Below are 17,663 nucleotides of genomic sequence, written 5' to 3'. Positions count from 1 at the left end.
TACAATATACAAATACAATAAAAACATCAAACATAAATACATTCTATTGAATAACGCGCATAAATCAAATGCTCCCGCGCACTCGAATGCGTTCTATGTAAGCGACTGACGGACCCAACTACTATTTACCTTTGCATTCATTGTTTCTGCCCGGCATGTTGAAATGAAAAATTTAGAAAAACAAAGGGTTTGTAAATATTAGACGCACATTATTTCCATATATTTGCACCCGTTTCCGCACTTCAATCAACTCAGTCTGCCCAAATTTGTGGCAAAAATATCTTTGGCAATTGCCCCACAAATGCCAAATGCCCCAACAAACAATTTGTAATGCAGAAGAAAATCAATATATAATTTAATATAAATTACGAAAAATACTTTTTTAATTTAAACCATAAAATACATATATTCATATATCGAATTGAATATATACGTTCTAATTTGGAAATAATTTAAAATTTAATAATAACATTAAAATTTACTTAAACTTTATGAGAAAAATATTTCATTAATTAGAAAATTGAAATAATTTTGATTATTTATTTAATATATTAAAATAACATAAAATATGAAATGAATCAAAATATTTACATAATCTACATTTTAAGTATACAAATAATTATGAAATTAATTAAATTTTCAATTTACCCAAAACATTTTTAAAACACAAAGCTAAAAAATAATAATTTAAAATATTATAAATAATAAAAATAGTAGACTATAATAAATTAAATTATAATATTAATAAATATTATAAAGTAGTAAATATTATAATAGTATAAATTATTATAAATATTAGTAAAGATTAGAAATATATGATAAATATTATAAATATTATAAATATTATAAATATTATAAATATTATAAATATTATAAATATTATAAATATTATAAATATTATAAATATTATAAATATTATAAATATTATAAATATTATAAATATTATAAATATTATAAATATTATAAATATTATAAATATTATAAATACTATAAATATTATAAATATTATAAATATAAATATTATAAATATTATGAATATTATAAATATAATAAATATTATGCATATTATAAATATTATAAATATTATATAAATATTATCACAACTAAAATATATATATCACAATATTTCTAGAACATACAACAACAATTTTAAATGAAAATAAACAAAACCTTCGGACAAACGAATTAATTATTGATTTAAAATATTTAATTGGTTTAAAAAACAAACATGACGCGATTAATACTCAATTAATTCATCCGCATGCTTTGTTAGTTTAATTTATTTGTGCTGTGCTTTTAATATCTATTGAATTTTTTTTGCTGTTAATTAAATGTGCAAAGTAAGGACGAGTAGGGCAGCCTGAAAGTATGCTATGCTTAATTATAATTGTATTCCAGTTCCGTTCATCTTAAACTTGGTTATTGAAATGTTTACAAATTGCTTGTTTGGAATGATAAAATTAAATGCGTTTTAGTCGATAAGAGGAATGGTAGATATGAATTAAATTTTGTAATGATGCTAACGGTTTGAATTCTCAGCGAAATGTTGGCAGGGTTCGACACATATGTGCATCCAAAATCACTCTTACTACAAGCGACTGTACATATATATGTGCACATATGTATGTGTGTGGATGTGAGAACTATCACTAAATATTTAGTGGCCATGTTCATGCAAATGATTTATGGCGCTAATGTTCTATTTATGCGTTTATTTAATTTGACGCGGTCGGAGCCAAAAAACCCGAACCTATTATCAACATCATCATCGTCGTTGCTGGCCCCCCAAAGTTCAGAGGCAGCCCGCAATTCATCTAAGCTGCCGGCGTGCGCTTGTTAGATTTGTTTATTATGCAAATTTCGTTTATTTTTTTTTTTTTTTTATTGTATTCATTCTCTTGCCAACATTAAACTGCAAAATTACCATTTATGCAATTCATGCGGAAATACAAACAAAAGTCAATTTCATGGGCGAAATTTTTTGGCGAGCTAAAATATATATGAGGAATACTACAAGTACTTTGTCGAGCTGCGGGCACCAAGCATTTTTGAATAGCTGCTGCCACTTCCCTTTTTTATGAGCCTGCGCCTCACGTTAATAAATTTTTATGCAATATTACAATTTTGGCTGGTTTATGGGCCGATATGGGCAATAGAGGTAGGGGAGTGGGGGCTTGGTGGGTTGGCGAGGATGCGAGCTAAATGGCAACCGGGAATATTTAAATGCCATATCAAAAATGAAATAATTTTTGTGAAATAATTTGTTGCGTGACAAACGATGTGTTGTTGCGCTCATGATGTTATTGTTGTCGTTGTTATTGTTGTTATTGCTTTTAAAATATGCGGCTCCATTAACACAGACCAACGCTCATATGCGGATACGTAATATTTCGGTTGAAATGAACCGAATTTTGTTAAACCATAAAACTATAAATAATGGAGAATACATGTTAACAATAAATAAGCAGAGGCTTATAGTCTGAGCTGCTTTTTTTAACGTACAGCCTTATTATCGTTGGCCAAATGGATTGTGTTCATATTATTAAAAAAAAAAAAAAAAAACATTTGAAAACAACTTTTTTAGCTATTTTAAAGCCCTTAAATTATACGCAACTATTTTATTCAAATAATAAAGATTTTAAGCATTAGTTTGTAATAAATTAATGATCAAATTTGATTGCTAATTATATTAGCTATAAACGTATTAACATTTAATTGGTTTCTCATACAATTATTGTTAAGAATGCAGTACATTTTTCCCTTAAAATACTAAAATGAATGTCAAATAACAAACGGTTAAGAGCTTTGCATTGCTGCATGCATTTTCAATGAAAAAATGGATGCACGTCCCATTTATTTACGATATCAAAAACCAATCTGTCGAATGTTACTTACCAATTTATTCAGATGCCATGTGAATGAATAAAATCGATAAGCCTGTCGACTGGAGCTTGCCAGTTTATTGATATGCGCCATGAATGAATAAAATCTATAAAATCGATAAGCCCCAGCTCAGTATCATTGAACTTCAGCTTTAAGATGGGCGTTGAAAAGCTATATGATTGAGTTACAGTTTTGAACCCAAATGCGAAATTAAATTTTCATTCTGCACATAACTTTTTTCAAATATCGCTACAAAAAAGGAAGACCGCTCTTTCAGTGTAAAGGCAACACTTGAGATCTGTATTTGCTTTATAACCATAAATTGAAAAATTAAAAAACTCATACACTAGAGTAATGTTTTTTGTATTAAGCAAATGGTTTATAAAGCATTCGCAATTAAGACTACATCAAACCATGCCGATGAGACCTTTATTCATATTCAGAAAGAAAATATTCATTCAAATTCAATAAAGATAAAATTTATAAAAGGGCCGTAAAGAGTTTTCAAATGGAAATTCGCATTCGAAACTCTATTGACCATGAAAGCAACCATATGAGGAAACCATTTATTCTTTTTAATTCAAACACTATGATATAAGAGAGCAAAATGTTAACAACGCATTCATATTGGACATTCTCATGCTTGTTTCTCTTTTAACCATCAAGCACACCTGTTTCAAGTAATCTGTGCAGGCGATTTAAAATTCAAGTAAATGAAAAAAAATTCTACCCAAGCCATCTATCTTTTGTAAAATACATTTATTGCAAAACTTCTCAAAGCTGCTATAAAAAAATTACAGACCAATCCAATTGTTGTTATATTAGAATATTTGTGTTTCTTATAAAATATATTTTTTATAATATTTGTGTTTCTAAAAAAAAAATATTTTTTTTCTTTAATTAAACTTAGTCTCGAGACAATGTCTTAAAATATTCAAGCTTGAAAGAAATGCGGCAATAAATCATTAACAGCACATATTCAAACGTAAGCGAATACTTTTATGTACTAAATATAGGCATCTAACCGCTGCAACTGTGATTTGCTTTAAGTTCAACACAAGTTGAATTGATTCAATAAATTTCAATTTCAAATATTAGAGCATGGCCCAGAAAAACTTCGGCAGCAGAAGTCGATGGGAAATCGACACGCGTTCCAGCAGGAGCCATGAACTTAAAGTTACCGAACAGCCCTCAACTGAATAAAAATTTTCACATCACGTACGCAATTTTATGGCAGCGACTGTGTGTGGCAACAAAGTTGCCGCTGCCGCCAACGCCGACGACCAACGCGATGATAATAATGCTTGGCCAAATAAATAAAGAGCGAAGGCGCAAAATTGTAGACTACAATAAAATTATTTGAAAAATTCTTTTTTATTTTAATATTTCATAGCCGGCTGCTAACCAAATGAATGCAACGGCATTGCTGGCCTCCCTTCCCTTCCCTTCCCCTCCCGTCCCTTTCCTTCGTGCTGAACGTTGTGCTGTGGCATTTTATTTGTCACGCTTTTTTATCACTTTACGTGCCGAGCGGAGCGGCCTCGCAAACAGACAGTAAGAGAAAGAGGGAGAGAGAGAGAGAGAGAGAGAGAGAGAGAGGAAGAGAGAGAGAGTGGAAGAGCGAGCGAAAAATGTCCACTGCTGGGTGTGTGTGCGTCGTGTATTAGTGTGTGTTCCAGCGACAGATTATCACATTTGCATACGCTCATGACAAACCACAACCAGTCAGGACTGAGAAAATTCAGATGACGATGAGGACATGCAGAAGGGGCGTGGGATGGGGACGAGAAGGAACGAGCAGAAACGAGCAGAGCGAGAATTGTTGAAAGCAGTCCCCATATGCGTCTGTCTGTCTGTCTGTTTGTCTGTCTGGACTGACGTGTAACATTTGCCATAAGCGACATTTTACCGTCCAACGAGGACCTGATCAGGATTGAATTACAAACACATACACGCACACACACAACCAGACACGCACACACACCCACACGCACACAGGCAGACACAATCCCCGACGCGGACACTTTGATTGCGAATACGAATGAGTGCGAATTTGTGTGTCCTTTTTATTGGTGTACTGTCTGAATGTTTGTCTGTCATTTCCGCGTTTGCAAAACGTTGACAAATATTTTATTATTACATTTTATGATTTTATGAGTCCCCGGATATGAATCACTGACTAACTGACTGGCTGCATGGCTAGATGGTTGGCTGTCGCTGTCGCTGTCGACATTACCAACAAGCAACCCAAAAATGTTGGTCCGGCCATTCATAATAGTGGATGATGAGAGCGGCAACATCATAAAAGTAATATGCACGTGATGTCCGCCTGCCTGCCCCTTTTTTAAGCGACTGTCTCTGTTGGTTAACTCACCGTTTTTATCCATTGATTCCAGCAAAATTTAAACTCCTCTCTATCAATGAAGCCATCGCTGTTTGTATCAAAGACAGCAAATATCTCCTCGAGGCGTTCGTGTGGCACATCGTAGATGTGTCCCTTGTCGTTACGGAACAGCGCACGGCAGATTAGCGTAAATTCATCGAGACTCAGGCGGTCATCGCTGAATGGGCGGGTCAGGTCGGGTCGGTTCGGTTCGGTTTGGTTCGGATTGGAAAAAGGTGAATCAGACATGAAAATAAACACGGTACAATGTAAATATCAGTATGGGTATATGTAGGTATATATAGCTGGGTGGTTGTTACCAGCACCACCACCAACAACACCAACAACAGCAACAACAACAACAAAACACATAATAAAGGTAGCTGGAAATTCGTTACGATTATTTGCTGGCTTAGGCCTTGGTAGGAGACGTTGGTATTAGTAGTGGGCAGTATTTTAATCAAATTTAACAAGTCTAATCCCCACAATGTACGAGAATACTTCAAAGCGTTTGCATTTTAAGTGCGTATTGAAATTTTCAGACTCAACTTTAATTTTCCCACAGTTTTAGGGAAGTTCTTTGAAGCAGCGCGGAATAAATTAAATTTTATAGCACACCTTTTCCATTCGAATTGAATATTGTATGAATTGATAAAGTTTGAATCATGTTGAAAAAATGTTTCAAAAGGCGATTTAATCAATAATTCTAAGTTTTGAATAAGTTAGCTTTTGTTAAAATTTTATTAAAATTTTTTGGGTATTTTTATTATGCGTTTCTTCTTAAAATAGCTTCTATAGCTTTTAAATTCTAATTTAAATTTTTAATTAAAAAAACTATCTTTCCTGGAAGTTTTAGAAAAATCTTCAACAAATGTATATTGTCAGGTAGATAGATCTGTTGCTATTTATGTACTAAAACCATACTTTATTGTGTTTTGCAATTTTAATTACTTAAGAAAAGATTTTGATATTCTGTGAATTATTTAAAGTACACATTTATATTTTTAAATATAAGCTAGTTTGACAATTCAAGGCAATGAAAACTCTCATTCAATTACATACATGTTATAAATAATTTCATTTATTAAATGATTAGTAATTCAAGGCAATGAAAACTCTCATTCAATTACATACATGTTACAAATAATTTAATTTATTAAATGATTACTAATTCCGAAATGTCTGCCATTAACCCTTTCCCTCTATCTCTTTCTCTTATTTACTTTGCAATTTATTTATAACGATTGGCGGATAAAACTTCGTCAATAGCAATAAAATGCTTAAACTGTCAATTAGAATTTATTTATGCCAGGTCTTTAATTATGAATGCATGTGGGCAATTTTCATGGAAACTTGTTGGCAGGCTTCGGAATTTTCACGTTAATAAATTAAGGAAGATTGTTTATTTTTGTTTTCATTCGACGTCTCAATGTCGCTCAATTAACACACACACTCACACACATACAGACAGATACCGAGCGTTTTTTGCAATGCATTTAAAATAATTTTTCCACATTTATTATGCAAATTTTTTCCCTTTGCTGTTGAAGCAGTTAATTCACTTAATTTTGATTATTTAATATACCGATTTGTTATTTTATTTTTATTTTAATTTTTTTTTTTTTGTAAATATTTTTTAAACACTTTTCCAATTATTGTTTATTATTCAATATGTGTGTAAAATCAGGAAAAAACTCGCGTTGTGTTAATATTTTATGAGTGATGTTGTTGTTGTTTTTTTGCCTTTTGTGTTTATTGATTTTTCGTTTCGCTGAGCATTTTGTTGAACGTTAAACAAATAACAATATTATTCGTCAAATTGTAGCTCGCGTTGCGTTTTTGTTGAGTAATTACATAATTTGAGACGATAATTAATCAACAGAGATATCAGTACTGACAAATTTTAAATATCTTAAATATTTGCAAATTTTTTATATTTTTAAACGACTATTTTCTGATAATTGTTGTGTTGTATACGCACCCGTCTTTATCGAATGCCGTGAAGCAGGCATCCATTGCTGAACCGTTCGAATCTTCGATGACAATTGGCGGTGTAGGTGAGTCCATAACTGCTGCCTGGCTTTAGCGACAACTATAACAAGAACAACAACAACAACAAGCAATGGCAATGGCAGCTACGTTGGCGACAACAACAACCACGATACTGCTGTTTGTTGTTTAGCTTGCAAGTGTGCGGGTAGTAACGTGGCCTTTTAATGAAACCAGCTGTAAGTTTAAGTGAAGTCATCAATAATAACAACAATTTAATGCACACAATCACACTCATTCACACACACACACACACACCACATACACACATATGTTTTTGCACCCCTGAAACTATTAACAGCAACAAGGCTGGCCAAGAATCGCAACTTGACTTTGGCCTAGACTTTGTACTTGGTCTACGATTCTGAGCTTGCAGCGATTCAAGCCATTGCGATTTTTGTGTGTGAGTCGCTTACCCGCTCAGCTCGAACGCCTGCCAGCTACTAAACGCTTCTCGTTTCCGAGCTTTAGGGGCCCGTTACGCCTCAATAGGTTTTATCGAAATAACAAAATAGACGCCCGCCCGTCCGCTGTTCGCCTTGGAATCGTCATGGTGACGACATCATCTTGTGGTTTTATTTTATATTTATTTGATTTCGTTTCGTTCTTGAGTGACATGAGGGTCTAAGAACACCGTTTATTTTGTTACTGAAAGGGTATATTAACAGGCTTCTAATGCATGTAACAGACATTGAGAGGCGTATTAGATCACATATTAAGAGTATACTTAACCTTTGCTCATATGTTTGACTGTATGATCCTTAAGACCCTCTTTTTATCTAATGTATTTATAGATGAAGCTTATGGTAAATCATTCATAGCTAAGAACACTGTTTATTTTGTTACTGAAAGGGTATATTAACAGGCTTCTAATGCATGTAACAGACATTGAGAGGCGTATCAGAACCCATATTAAAAGTATGCTTACCCTCTGCTCAAATATTTGACTGACAATATCCTTAAGATCCTTTAAAATGTTATAACACAAAACATATTTTGCATGTAGATCTTTTTATCTAAATTATGTATAGATGAATCTTATGACAAATCATTAATAACTTCATGGTTCTATAGAGCTGCCATAGGAACGATCAGTGAAAAAAAATTTATTAGTAGAAAAATCAAATGATTTTATTAAGATTACTAAATTGTTTGGGGTTTAACATTTTATTACGATATCGTTACTCAGTTTGATCAGCATGACCAAATGCTTCGATATAGCCAGATGAATCTCTTCATTCGTTCGTTTGTTCATTTGTCTGACTGTATGATCCCCGGAATCTGTTTAGCTTTAAACGCTAGGATCACCAAACTTGGAAAATGAACTTGACTTATTTATCTGCATATAACTAGCAAAATATTCGCTTCATGGATAACAATTCAACATTGGTATATGGATATCCGTTCGTTTGTCCATTTTGTCTGTCTATATGATTTTCAAAATCTCTGAATCTACAATAGTGAAGGTAACCCAATTCGATATACAGACTTATCTAATCGACGCACAGACTAAGTTTATTATTAATCATTTAAAACTTCATTGTTTTATTTAGCTGCCATAGAAAGGATTGGTAGTATGCTTTATCAATATGATCATATTTAGTTATGATAATATTGGAAGTAGTTATTCATTTTCTACTATGCCTGGCTATTCTATATGTCATATGTGGGTGTAGGGTATACGAGATTCATAATGCCTGCATTCGAAATTCGCGCTTATAAGCTAAAATCTGTGCCCGCAGCTATTACCTGACGTTGACTGCGTTTGCTAATGAAAAGTGTGCGTTGTATAACCCTTTTATTGTTTAATTTTTTTTTTTTTTTTGTTCAAAATGTTTCTGCTGAGCTTTATTGTGAAATGTGCAAACGCTTTTCAGCAGTTGGGAAAACTACGCTAATGGTTGCAGCCAAAGTTTGACGTTTGACGTTGATTCCATATGGGTAGGTCGGCATCAACAACGCAGTCAGTCAGCTGTAGTTGGTTGTTCATTGTTGATATGTGAGTGGCAGGGAGAGCGTGGTTTTAATCGCGTCAAAAGTACAGTTACGCAAAAACAATGCCGCAGTGCGAAAATTGCCTTAGTTGGAGGGCACAAATGTGTGTAATTGTTCATTCACTCCCTCACTAGCTCCCACCAAGAAACTTGCTTGTCAGTCAGTCAGCCAGCCAGCCAGCCAGCCAGCTAATGGCTGTGTCAGACACTGCAGACACTGAGTTGTAGCTGGAGATAGAGAGACTTTTGAAGTATGTATGCTTGCAGTGGAATTTACTTTGAATTATAACACTCCTTCAATCAGCCAGCTACCGCTACCATTGTTGGTGCCGCCCTTCACGGTTCAACTCACTCAAGTCTTTCTACCCATTAAGTGGCAACTGCTGCAAGTACATGAACGCAAATCTTAATTACTTCCACAACTACATAATTTTCTTTTATTCAAACTTATGGCAGAAACATCTGATATGAACTTTATAAAGGACAGAAAATATTGGCTTTAAAAATGCTTATATTTTTGAAAAATTTATTGGTTTTCGAGGTAGTCGAATACTAGTTGATTAATAATAAAATGTTGTTTACACATATATCAAAACTAATTAAACGATTTTATAATATGTGGTATAATACTTCTAGGCGCTATCGTTCCTATATAGTATGTTAAAATCATGAAATACATATAATATAAGAATCAATTTACTTTGTAATGTAACTGTGTATTCATGTTTTTTTTTACATATAATGAAAGAATTAATTGCATCCATACATTTACAGATTAAATTTTAATTTATTTCGTTTAAATGTTCAAGTAATTTAAATTTAATAATGTCGTCTTAATCTTTTTTCTTTTATCTGAAAGCATTCATAAATTCAATTTTTTTTTTACAAAATTAATCTTTTTTTAACAACACATCAAATGAGTAAATGCAAAATATGGAGCCCATATTTTCTCATAGAAACAGCAGACTTTATCGCTTTGTTTTCCGAATCAATTTAACTTTTTGAATCGTTTCCCTTTTTCCCTTCCTAGTAGTTCAAATGGACTCTTCTGCCTACATCTAGCTACCTTTATTAGAAATACAACCCAATTCTAGCTCAAACCCCACCCTTTAATTTCGTTGTCTTGTTTATTAATAAATTGTCTGTATATATGTATATGTGTGTGCGTGCATTTATAGGTGTAAGAAGCTTTTAAAAGTTGAAAACTTCCTCGCGCAACTTCAAAAATAGCTTAACTTTTTATAATGAAGTTTTATGAGTTGTGAGCCTTGCTTGTTTATTAATTAACTTTCTCATTGTGGATGTGAGAAAGTTTTTTGAAATTGCCATGATAGTGAGATAGTTTAGCTGTTCATTCGAACAGGAGAAGGATGCAATAAAAAGTGATTTAATTGTTTGACTTTTAAGAATAAAACAATTTTCATTTAACAGTGCCTTGCAAATATCGTCTCAATTTAATATTTCAATTAGTTTTCGGACTATTTGTGTAGTCTACGGTTTAGAATTAGAAGAAACGGAGCTTGATAATTTTCTTTCCTTTTAAAATCTGTAAAATCATCGATCGATTGCATTTTGAAAAGATACAAAACTCATAAATATAACGTCCCCAACTGATGAAACGATACAACAGTGGAACAGCTATTATGCGGACCTCTGTACCCACATTTGTTAACTGGGATGCTGAGTAATTGATTGTATGCCTCTATTAGCAGTGTAGTTTAGTAAATTAATTTATTTTCATTCGCTTATTATGTTTTTTTTGTAAGGTTTGAAACATTATACTATTATTACCAATGCCTTTATTATTATTATTTGCTATTATTTTGGCCATTTGTAGTAACGAATATTTTCCATCTACAATAGAGCATTGTTCGCCAAACTCTCTTCGCAGCCCTTTCTCCCTCGTGCTATCAGACAATTCGTAATAAAAGACATGAATAAATTAAAACCAATATGGATTCCTGTACACTGTTGGATACAATGTATCGAAGATGCCGACAGACAATAATATAAGCCGTATTGATATTCGAAAACATGGAAACAAACAGAAAACAGTTTTAAGCCGAACAAATATCTTTCTTTAATAAGAATTCCTACAACACAAAAGCCAATACTATATATACTATTTACTACGGTCGTCTTCAATCTAAGCTGTCAATTCTTCGCTACATATTCTTAAAATCATTCGTGAAGGATTAGGCCTTTATTATCTCATTTATAGCATATATTACATCTTGTCAGTCGACCTCTATGAACTGTAAGTGTCCTTCAATCGCTATTCGTCCTCAATTCCTATTGTATAGAAATATTGCTTTGCATTTAAAAAATTATAAATTGTTTTCTACTTCTATAGCTAAGTACAGCTAGAATATTCTTCGCCTGCATATTTCACATAACAGACGAATCGATAATAAACACAACAAATATTATCTACATACTATACTTTTATTGCTACTTTTTGTTAAAATTATATTATTAATAACTAACTAATTTGCATTTCTTTCCCTCAATTGTTATTCTTTGATTTAATCCTAATTGCATTCGCGTCACGTATTTTACAATTTCTTGCATGCATAATGAATTTCAATTAATAATTTTCTGTTTTTACCCATCCTAGCATCCCCAAACTGATTGAGTTGTGTTTCTTTTCTTGGCTTAAATCGGTTTTCAACAGCACCCGCAGCTCCTTTCCACAAATCTTATTTTGATTTAGCTTAGGCGTAAGCTCAACTTTATATTTACCTCGTATCAACTAATGCGCCTCTGGCTATAAATTCATATTTATATGTTTACTTAATATTAAAGATTTATGCACAATATGCTGCGGCCAACACACACACACACACACACGCACAGACACACACACACACTCTCATACACAGATTGCGGCAGTGGTTGGGGTTATGGCTGCATTGGTCTAGGTAAAAAGGTAATAAAATAAAAATATCGCACAACAAATATGCCAACCAGCCAGGCAACCAGTCTGGCCATGATTTATGCCAACACATATACAGACATGCACAGACACACACACACACACACACTCAGACCTTTGCTTTGTGGCCCGCATGAATCAGCTTGAAAAATCTCAGCTAAATTATAAAGCAAAACCAAACCATAGAAATGATCACAGCAGAGGCACGGCAGGAGCTACAGAGCTGGGCCCGCAGTTAGGATTGGGGTTTTGTGTTTGGGGTGCACTTTAAATTAGTTTTGTACAACAAACTGTCTCAACAACAATGGCATGAACACCAACAACAAACACTTGGACTTTAATTTACTAAAACTCATAACAGACAACAAAACAAGAAAACAAACAATTTGGCCATTATGGGAATCACTCGGCTTTATGCTGCTGCCTCGATAAAAATGCGCATAATTTGATGTTCCCCATGCCTCAGACTCGCCCCGCAAAAGTTTTAGTCGAAATAAACTTTTCGCTTAAGTACAACTCCCTAAGGTATGCAAAAAGCCAAATGGCAGAAGCAAACAGTCAGGAGTCGGCAGTCGGCTTGCGGCTCGAGGCTGGAAGCTCTCGGCTCTCGGCATTAGTATCGGAATCGGCGCCAAGCCGCAACGCTTTATATATTCCAACACTAATTGAAAACTATTTTTGGCAAGAGGGCCCCACATGGGGGATCTCAGGCAATGCTTTTGGGTAATATGTAAATAGATAACGCGAAATACGCAAAACTTTTCCTGCGAAGCAATTTACGCGGCATTAGGCAAAACGCACACCTCGACTAAAACAAATAGTCTACTTGTATGTCAACTACAGTATGACCAAACTATGATGAACTTGTCGATTTTGGATAGCCTTTATGTTGAATGAATGGTGCTCATAAAAGTCTATAAAATAAAATGTCTATTAAGTTTGCTCTAAGAAATCAAGAATGGGAGCGCACCCCACACATTGTCTATGAATTTAAATGGGAGAGTGGGAGGAGCAATCTGCTCCCCAGCAGTGAGGTTAACACTCTCTTAACGTCCTCCGTATCACTGCAGTGTTTGAACGTTACAGGAGACCTCACGACACCTACTCCCCACTAGTATTTTATGTAGCCGGTCGATTTACGTATACTCGAGCAGCCAAGCGGCGCTTAAGGCATTTGATCCGAACATAAACAACTCCATCACTGACTGCCGTAGCTCAGCAGGTCAATATTCATCTTACGTGGATACCGGCATATCAAAACATTGAGGAGAACAGCAGCAATGCAGTCGTGCTGGGATGAAAGGGAAATGCTGCACAGGTCCCTCCTAACAAGGATATTGCCTGAACAAGAAGGCAATATGCCGCTAGACTCCCGCAGGCTTCTCTTGTGCTGCTCTCTTTAAAAAGTAAATTAGGGAAAGTGAAGTTTAAAATGTGACTTAAGGCCGCAACAATCTGTAAAGATGTTTGAAAGGATATCTAAAATCAAGGATATGCTTACTAAACTCTAAGTAGATATAAATATGCCGAAAGCATTTCTTGGATCGTGAATAAAGGCTGAGATATAGAAACAACTTGTATGTAAGTAATATTCATATACAAATAGTGCAAAAAGGTTTAGTTTTGTTATAAGAGATGCTTAAGTTTCTTAACTCCAGCTACCTACCATATCAGAGCAATGAAGCTCAAACTATAGTACGCATATATATGCTTTCCAAAAAAAGTATTTTCTAGAGATGCCTTTCAAACTGACATAACGTTGCCATTTCCTTAATTGAATTTGCCACTCTTGCAGCCTTCTATTTATGGAAGGTCGACTGCACCTGCCCAGTTGCGAGTATAAATATTCTGGTGGCAGCGCCCCCCTTTAGTTTCCATTGCATTGCTTTCGATTAAAGTTGTTGATGACGACGTCAAAGTCGTTGACTAAATGAAAATAGTATAAAAAGTGTAATAAAAGCAAAGCGCCAAAGTAGTTACCCATTTGGCTGCAATCGCACGAAAGCTCGAAGGAGAAAAAGCAAAAACTTTAACAATTCGAAATAATGAAGCCAAAACACGAGACAAGCGCGCACACGTGCCACGTGCCAATCGAAAAAGTCAGAGGAGCGTTGGGCGGGAAAAAAAAAAAACTAAAGTGAGACGAAAATGAAAATGAAACTGAAACTGAAAGGCCAGAGGTGAGCAGCTCAAGTTCTTGACATTTGTCACAAGTTGGCTCATGGCTCAGAGACTGTGCGGCTCAGACTTTAAGTTGACGTTGGCCCCGCTCGTCCATAACTCAAGGAAGGCATGAAGGACGAAAAACATACAAAATCCTTGCATAATTTGCCACGCCCGACGCACGGCAAAAGTAAATTATCGCATAAGACTTCCTGTGCAAGGCGTCAAAAGTAGCTTGTCAAGTCGCAGGATCAGCTAATAAACTGACGCAGTACGGCACACGCCCAGGCGGAGCAGCTCGTACAGCAGGCAGAGAGGTGCCGCGTTTTGGGGCAGGAAGCGTGCGCTAAGTGGCGCGGCGCATTTAAAAGCAAACGCCCCCAAGGCATTTGGCCCGGGCAAAACGTATTCTTGGGGTTGGGAGCTGGGTGGGGTGTTGGGTTTCGTTGCCACGTCAATTGAATTGCCAAAAATTTAGCTCTGCGTTATTTGCGTACAATGAATGGTAGCTGCTCTCTCTATGTATGTATAGGTGTGTGGGTGTAAATGCGTCATACATATACAACTCACACACACACACACACACACATACACACAATAGTGATGACTGCGATAGCGGCTGCTGCGACTAAAAGGCTTTCAATTTTTTCTTTCTTGCGTGTTCTTTTGAGTATTTGCTGGGTGGGGCCAACTTTAATACAAGCCATTGAAATTCGATGGCAAACTGGTTGCGACTGGCATACAAAAAGAATAAAGGATATTGAATGCAATGCATCCTAACGAATATTTCTATACACTACTCCCAAAACGTAAAAGAAGTCAAAAGAAAGCGTAAGAGATAATAAATTATAGTTATTATATTGTTGTTATTTTTCTGCATAACAAGATAAACTGATGTCGACAGGTTCGTCTGCCTTTCGGCTTATATGTCAATTTGTTCGACTGTATGATCGCCGATAACTTTTGAGCGATAACAGCTAAAGACACCAAACTACGAACGTAGTCTTGCCCTATCCATAGGCGTTTCTAGTTTATTACAAAACATTTATAGCCCCATTATTTGGAATAGCTGTCATAAAAACAATCGAGGGAAAAATCCGTCTTACTACATTTACTTTTTTATTTATGAAAATTTCTTCAATAAATCTGTTATCTATCCTTGCCCTTTCGTTGCAGAAATTTATTCGAGTGCTAATTTGTTTATAAATATAATAATAATAAATAAGATGAAATATTGTTATAATCGGTTCGCTATATAAAAACTTCCCTAGCAAATATCAGTAACAAAATAAATTTTTACTAAAACAAGTGTTGCTTTAATATTTGTCTTTGTATCGTAATAAGTGAATTAAAATCACGGCTTCACTGTCTGTTTAGACAATTTTGCTTCCACAAGTACCTGAATGGTCTATTTGTTGGATTTATATCTAATTTGTCGTTCTATATGCGCGGTAGCACAGCTAGCTAATGGAATTGGCGGGGTGCCTCAGTATGTGGCAAACATCGTGACAAAATTATTGCATGTATGCTTTGTTAGGGTATACAATGGAAGCGTATAGAATAGAGGAGCTGTGAATAGAGCTAGGAATGTATATTAGTGGCAATGCGATTTCTACTGCTCCTACACATATGTATGTATATATAATATATATGCGGTTCTGCCGATTGGCATGTGCGTGCCGCGCCGTGGCAGTTTTCCCGTACGACGACGACCATGATGATGATGATGATGCCAGCAGACATTGATGGATATTCGAGCGTATGCGCCCTCGACCCCGAAAATGGCTGCCAAGAAAGGAAGATGAGAGAGAGGAGACAGAAGCAGGAGAAGAAGTATTATATGTGGAGGCGCCATGTCAGCATTTGCTTTGCTTTTCAAACACGTTGCCATTAACGGTTGCGGCTCCGACTGCGGCTGCGACTGCACTCTGACAGTCTGTCAGTCACTCTGTCCATCAGTCCATCTCTCCTTTCGTCAGCAGCTCACTGTGTGAGCTTTTATCAGTTGTTAGTATCTAAAAATACGTGGCGCACATGCCGCATTCGCATTTCATTTGCTTTCATTCCTCACCCCTCCCCGCCCACTAAAAAGAAGTGAAAAAATTGCGTAAAACTACCTGCCGGCGCCGCTGCCCGCGCTTAAATACAAAATGATAAATTGCCATTTTGACTGCGAACCCAGACCCCAGACCCCAGACCGCATCCTCCCGCCGGGCACGACTCGAGGTCGTTCGTGGAATGGAAAAAACAACTTCACGAAATGAACTCAGCGCGCTACACTTTTGGGCGCAACACTCGCTTTGCGGCCAAACAAATGCAAAATTTTCCTCCATTTTTCTCCAGCTCTCCGTCGCTCTGAATCAGTGTAGCTAATTTAGCTATTTTCCCGCCAGAAAATAATTGCTACTGTTACTTTTAGCGTTTTAAGAATATTTGAAGGACTTTCTTACAAAGCATGCAACAAAAGGGGTATAATAGCTGTGGCTTAGAAAACACAGTCACTTCTCACTTAAAAGTGCATTTTCTCAGCTTGTCTAATTCGCAAATAATTCTTCCCCCTCAGAGGGTCAGAGACTATCTTAAGAAATTTAATTTTTTAATGTTTCTGACTTTTGTGATGTGAACTGATTGCTTCGTTTGTAAATATTTTTATAACTTTATCGCTTTTTATACCCTGCATGTGAGAAACACATAGAAGGAGGCATGACAGACCCTCTAAATGTATATATACATAATAAGTATAACAAGACGAGTTGATATATCCATGTCCGTCTGTCTGACCGTCTGTTTGTATAAGCGCAAGGTTATATTTTTCATTCTGTTAACGTTTCAATTTATATAATTATTATACGTATAGGTACATACTTATCCAGTTTTCTTTTATTGTATTTGTTAACATAGACAGCCTTATTTTCTGTTTAGTAAATAAAAATAATTAATTAATTAATTAAGCAGAAACCTATTGGAACATACATACTCGCACTCTAAAAATTAGCAGAATAGAAGAGCTTGTTTGCTTCAATGCAAATGAAAACAATTATTAATTAGTTATTTTTAGCCATTTATGGCTTATTTCACTTGCCGATCTAGCTTTTTATGACACTTAAGAACCGGCAACACTGACACTGAATGGCTCTCTGTGGACGTTTGTTGAAAAATTTGCGCGTTTCGCATTTGGCTTGGCGCTTGATGTTGACGTGCAGATAACACTAAAACGTGGCCGTGCAAGCAACCACACAAACACACACATACATAC

General features: G+C 35.2%; 1 protein-coding gene across 1 annotated transcript in view; it reads right to left on the bottom strand.

Annotated features, from left to right (window-relative positions):
• LOC115624144 (nicotinamidase) overlaps positions 1-17,663 on the bottom strand; it is a 51,117-nt gene that overhangs the window by 11,691 nt on the left and 21,763 nt on the right. Inside the window, exons 2-3 of the mRNA XM_030518741.1 lie at positions 7,248-7,492; positions 5,258-5,444 (exon numbers count right to left, since the gene is read on the bottom strand). Coding sequence (XP_030374601.1) covers positions 5,258-5,444; positions 7,248-7,333 — 273 coding nt within the window. The 5' untranslated portion in view covers positions 7,334-7,492. The remainder of the gene's footprint in view (positions 1-5,257; positions 5,445-7,247; positions 7,493-17,663) is intronic.

This window comes from Scaptodrosophila lebanonensis, unplaced genomic scaffold (assembly GCF_003285725.1).
Source record: "Scaptodrosophila lebanonensis strain 11010-0011.00,11010-0021.00 unplaced genomic scaffold, SlebRS2 tig00000053-arrow-pilon, whole genome shotgun sequence".
NCBI lineage: Eukaryota > Metazoa > Arthropoda > Insecta > Diptera > Drosophilidae > Scaptodrosophila > Scaptodrosophila lebanonensis.
This window is presented reverse-complemented; position numbering and strand designations above follow the sequence as displayed.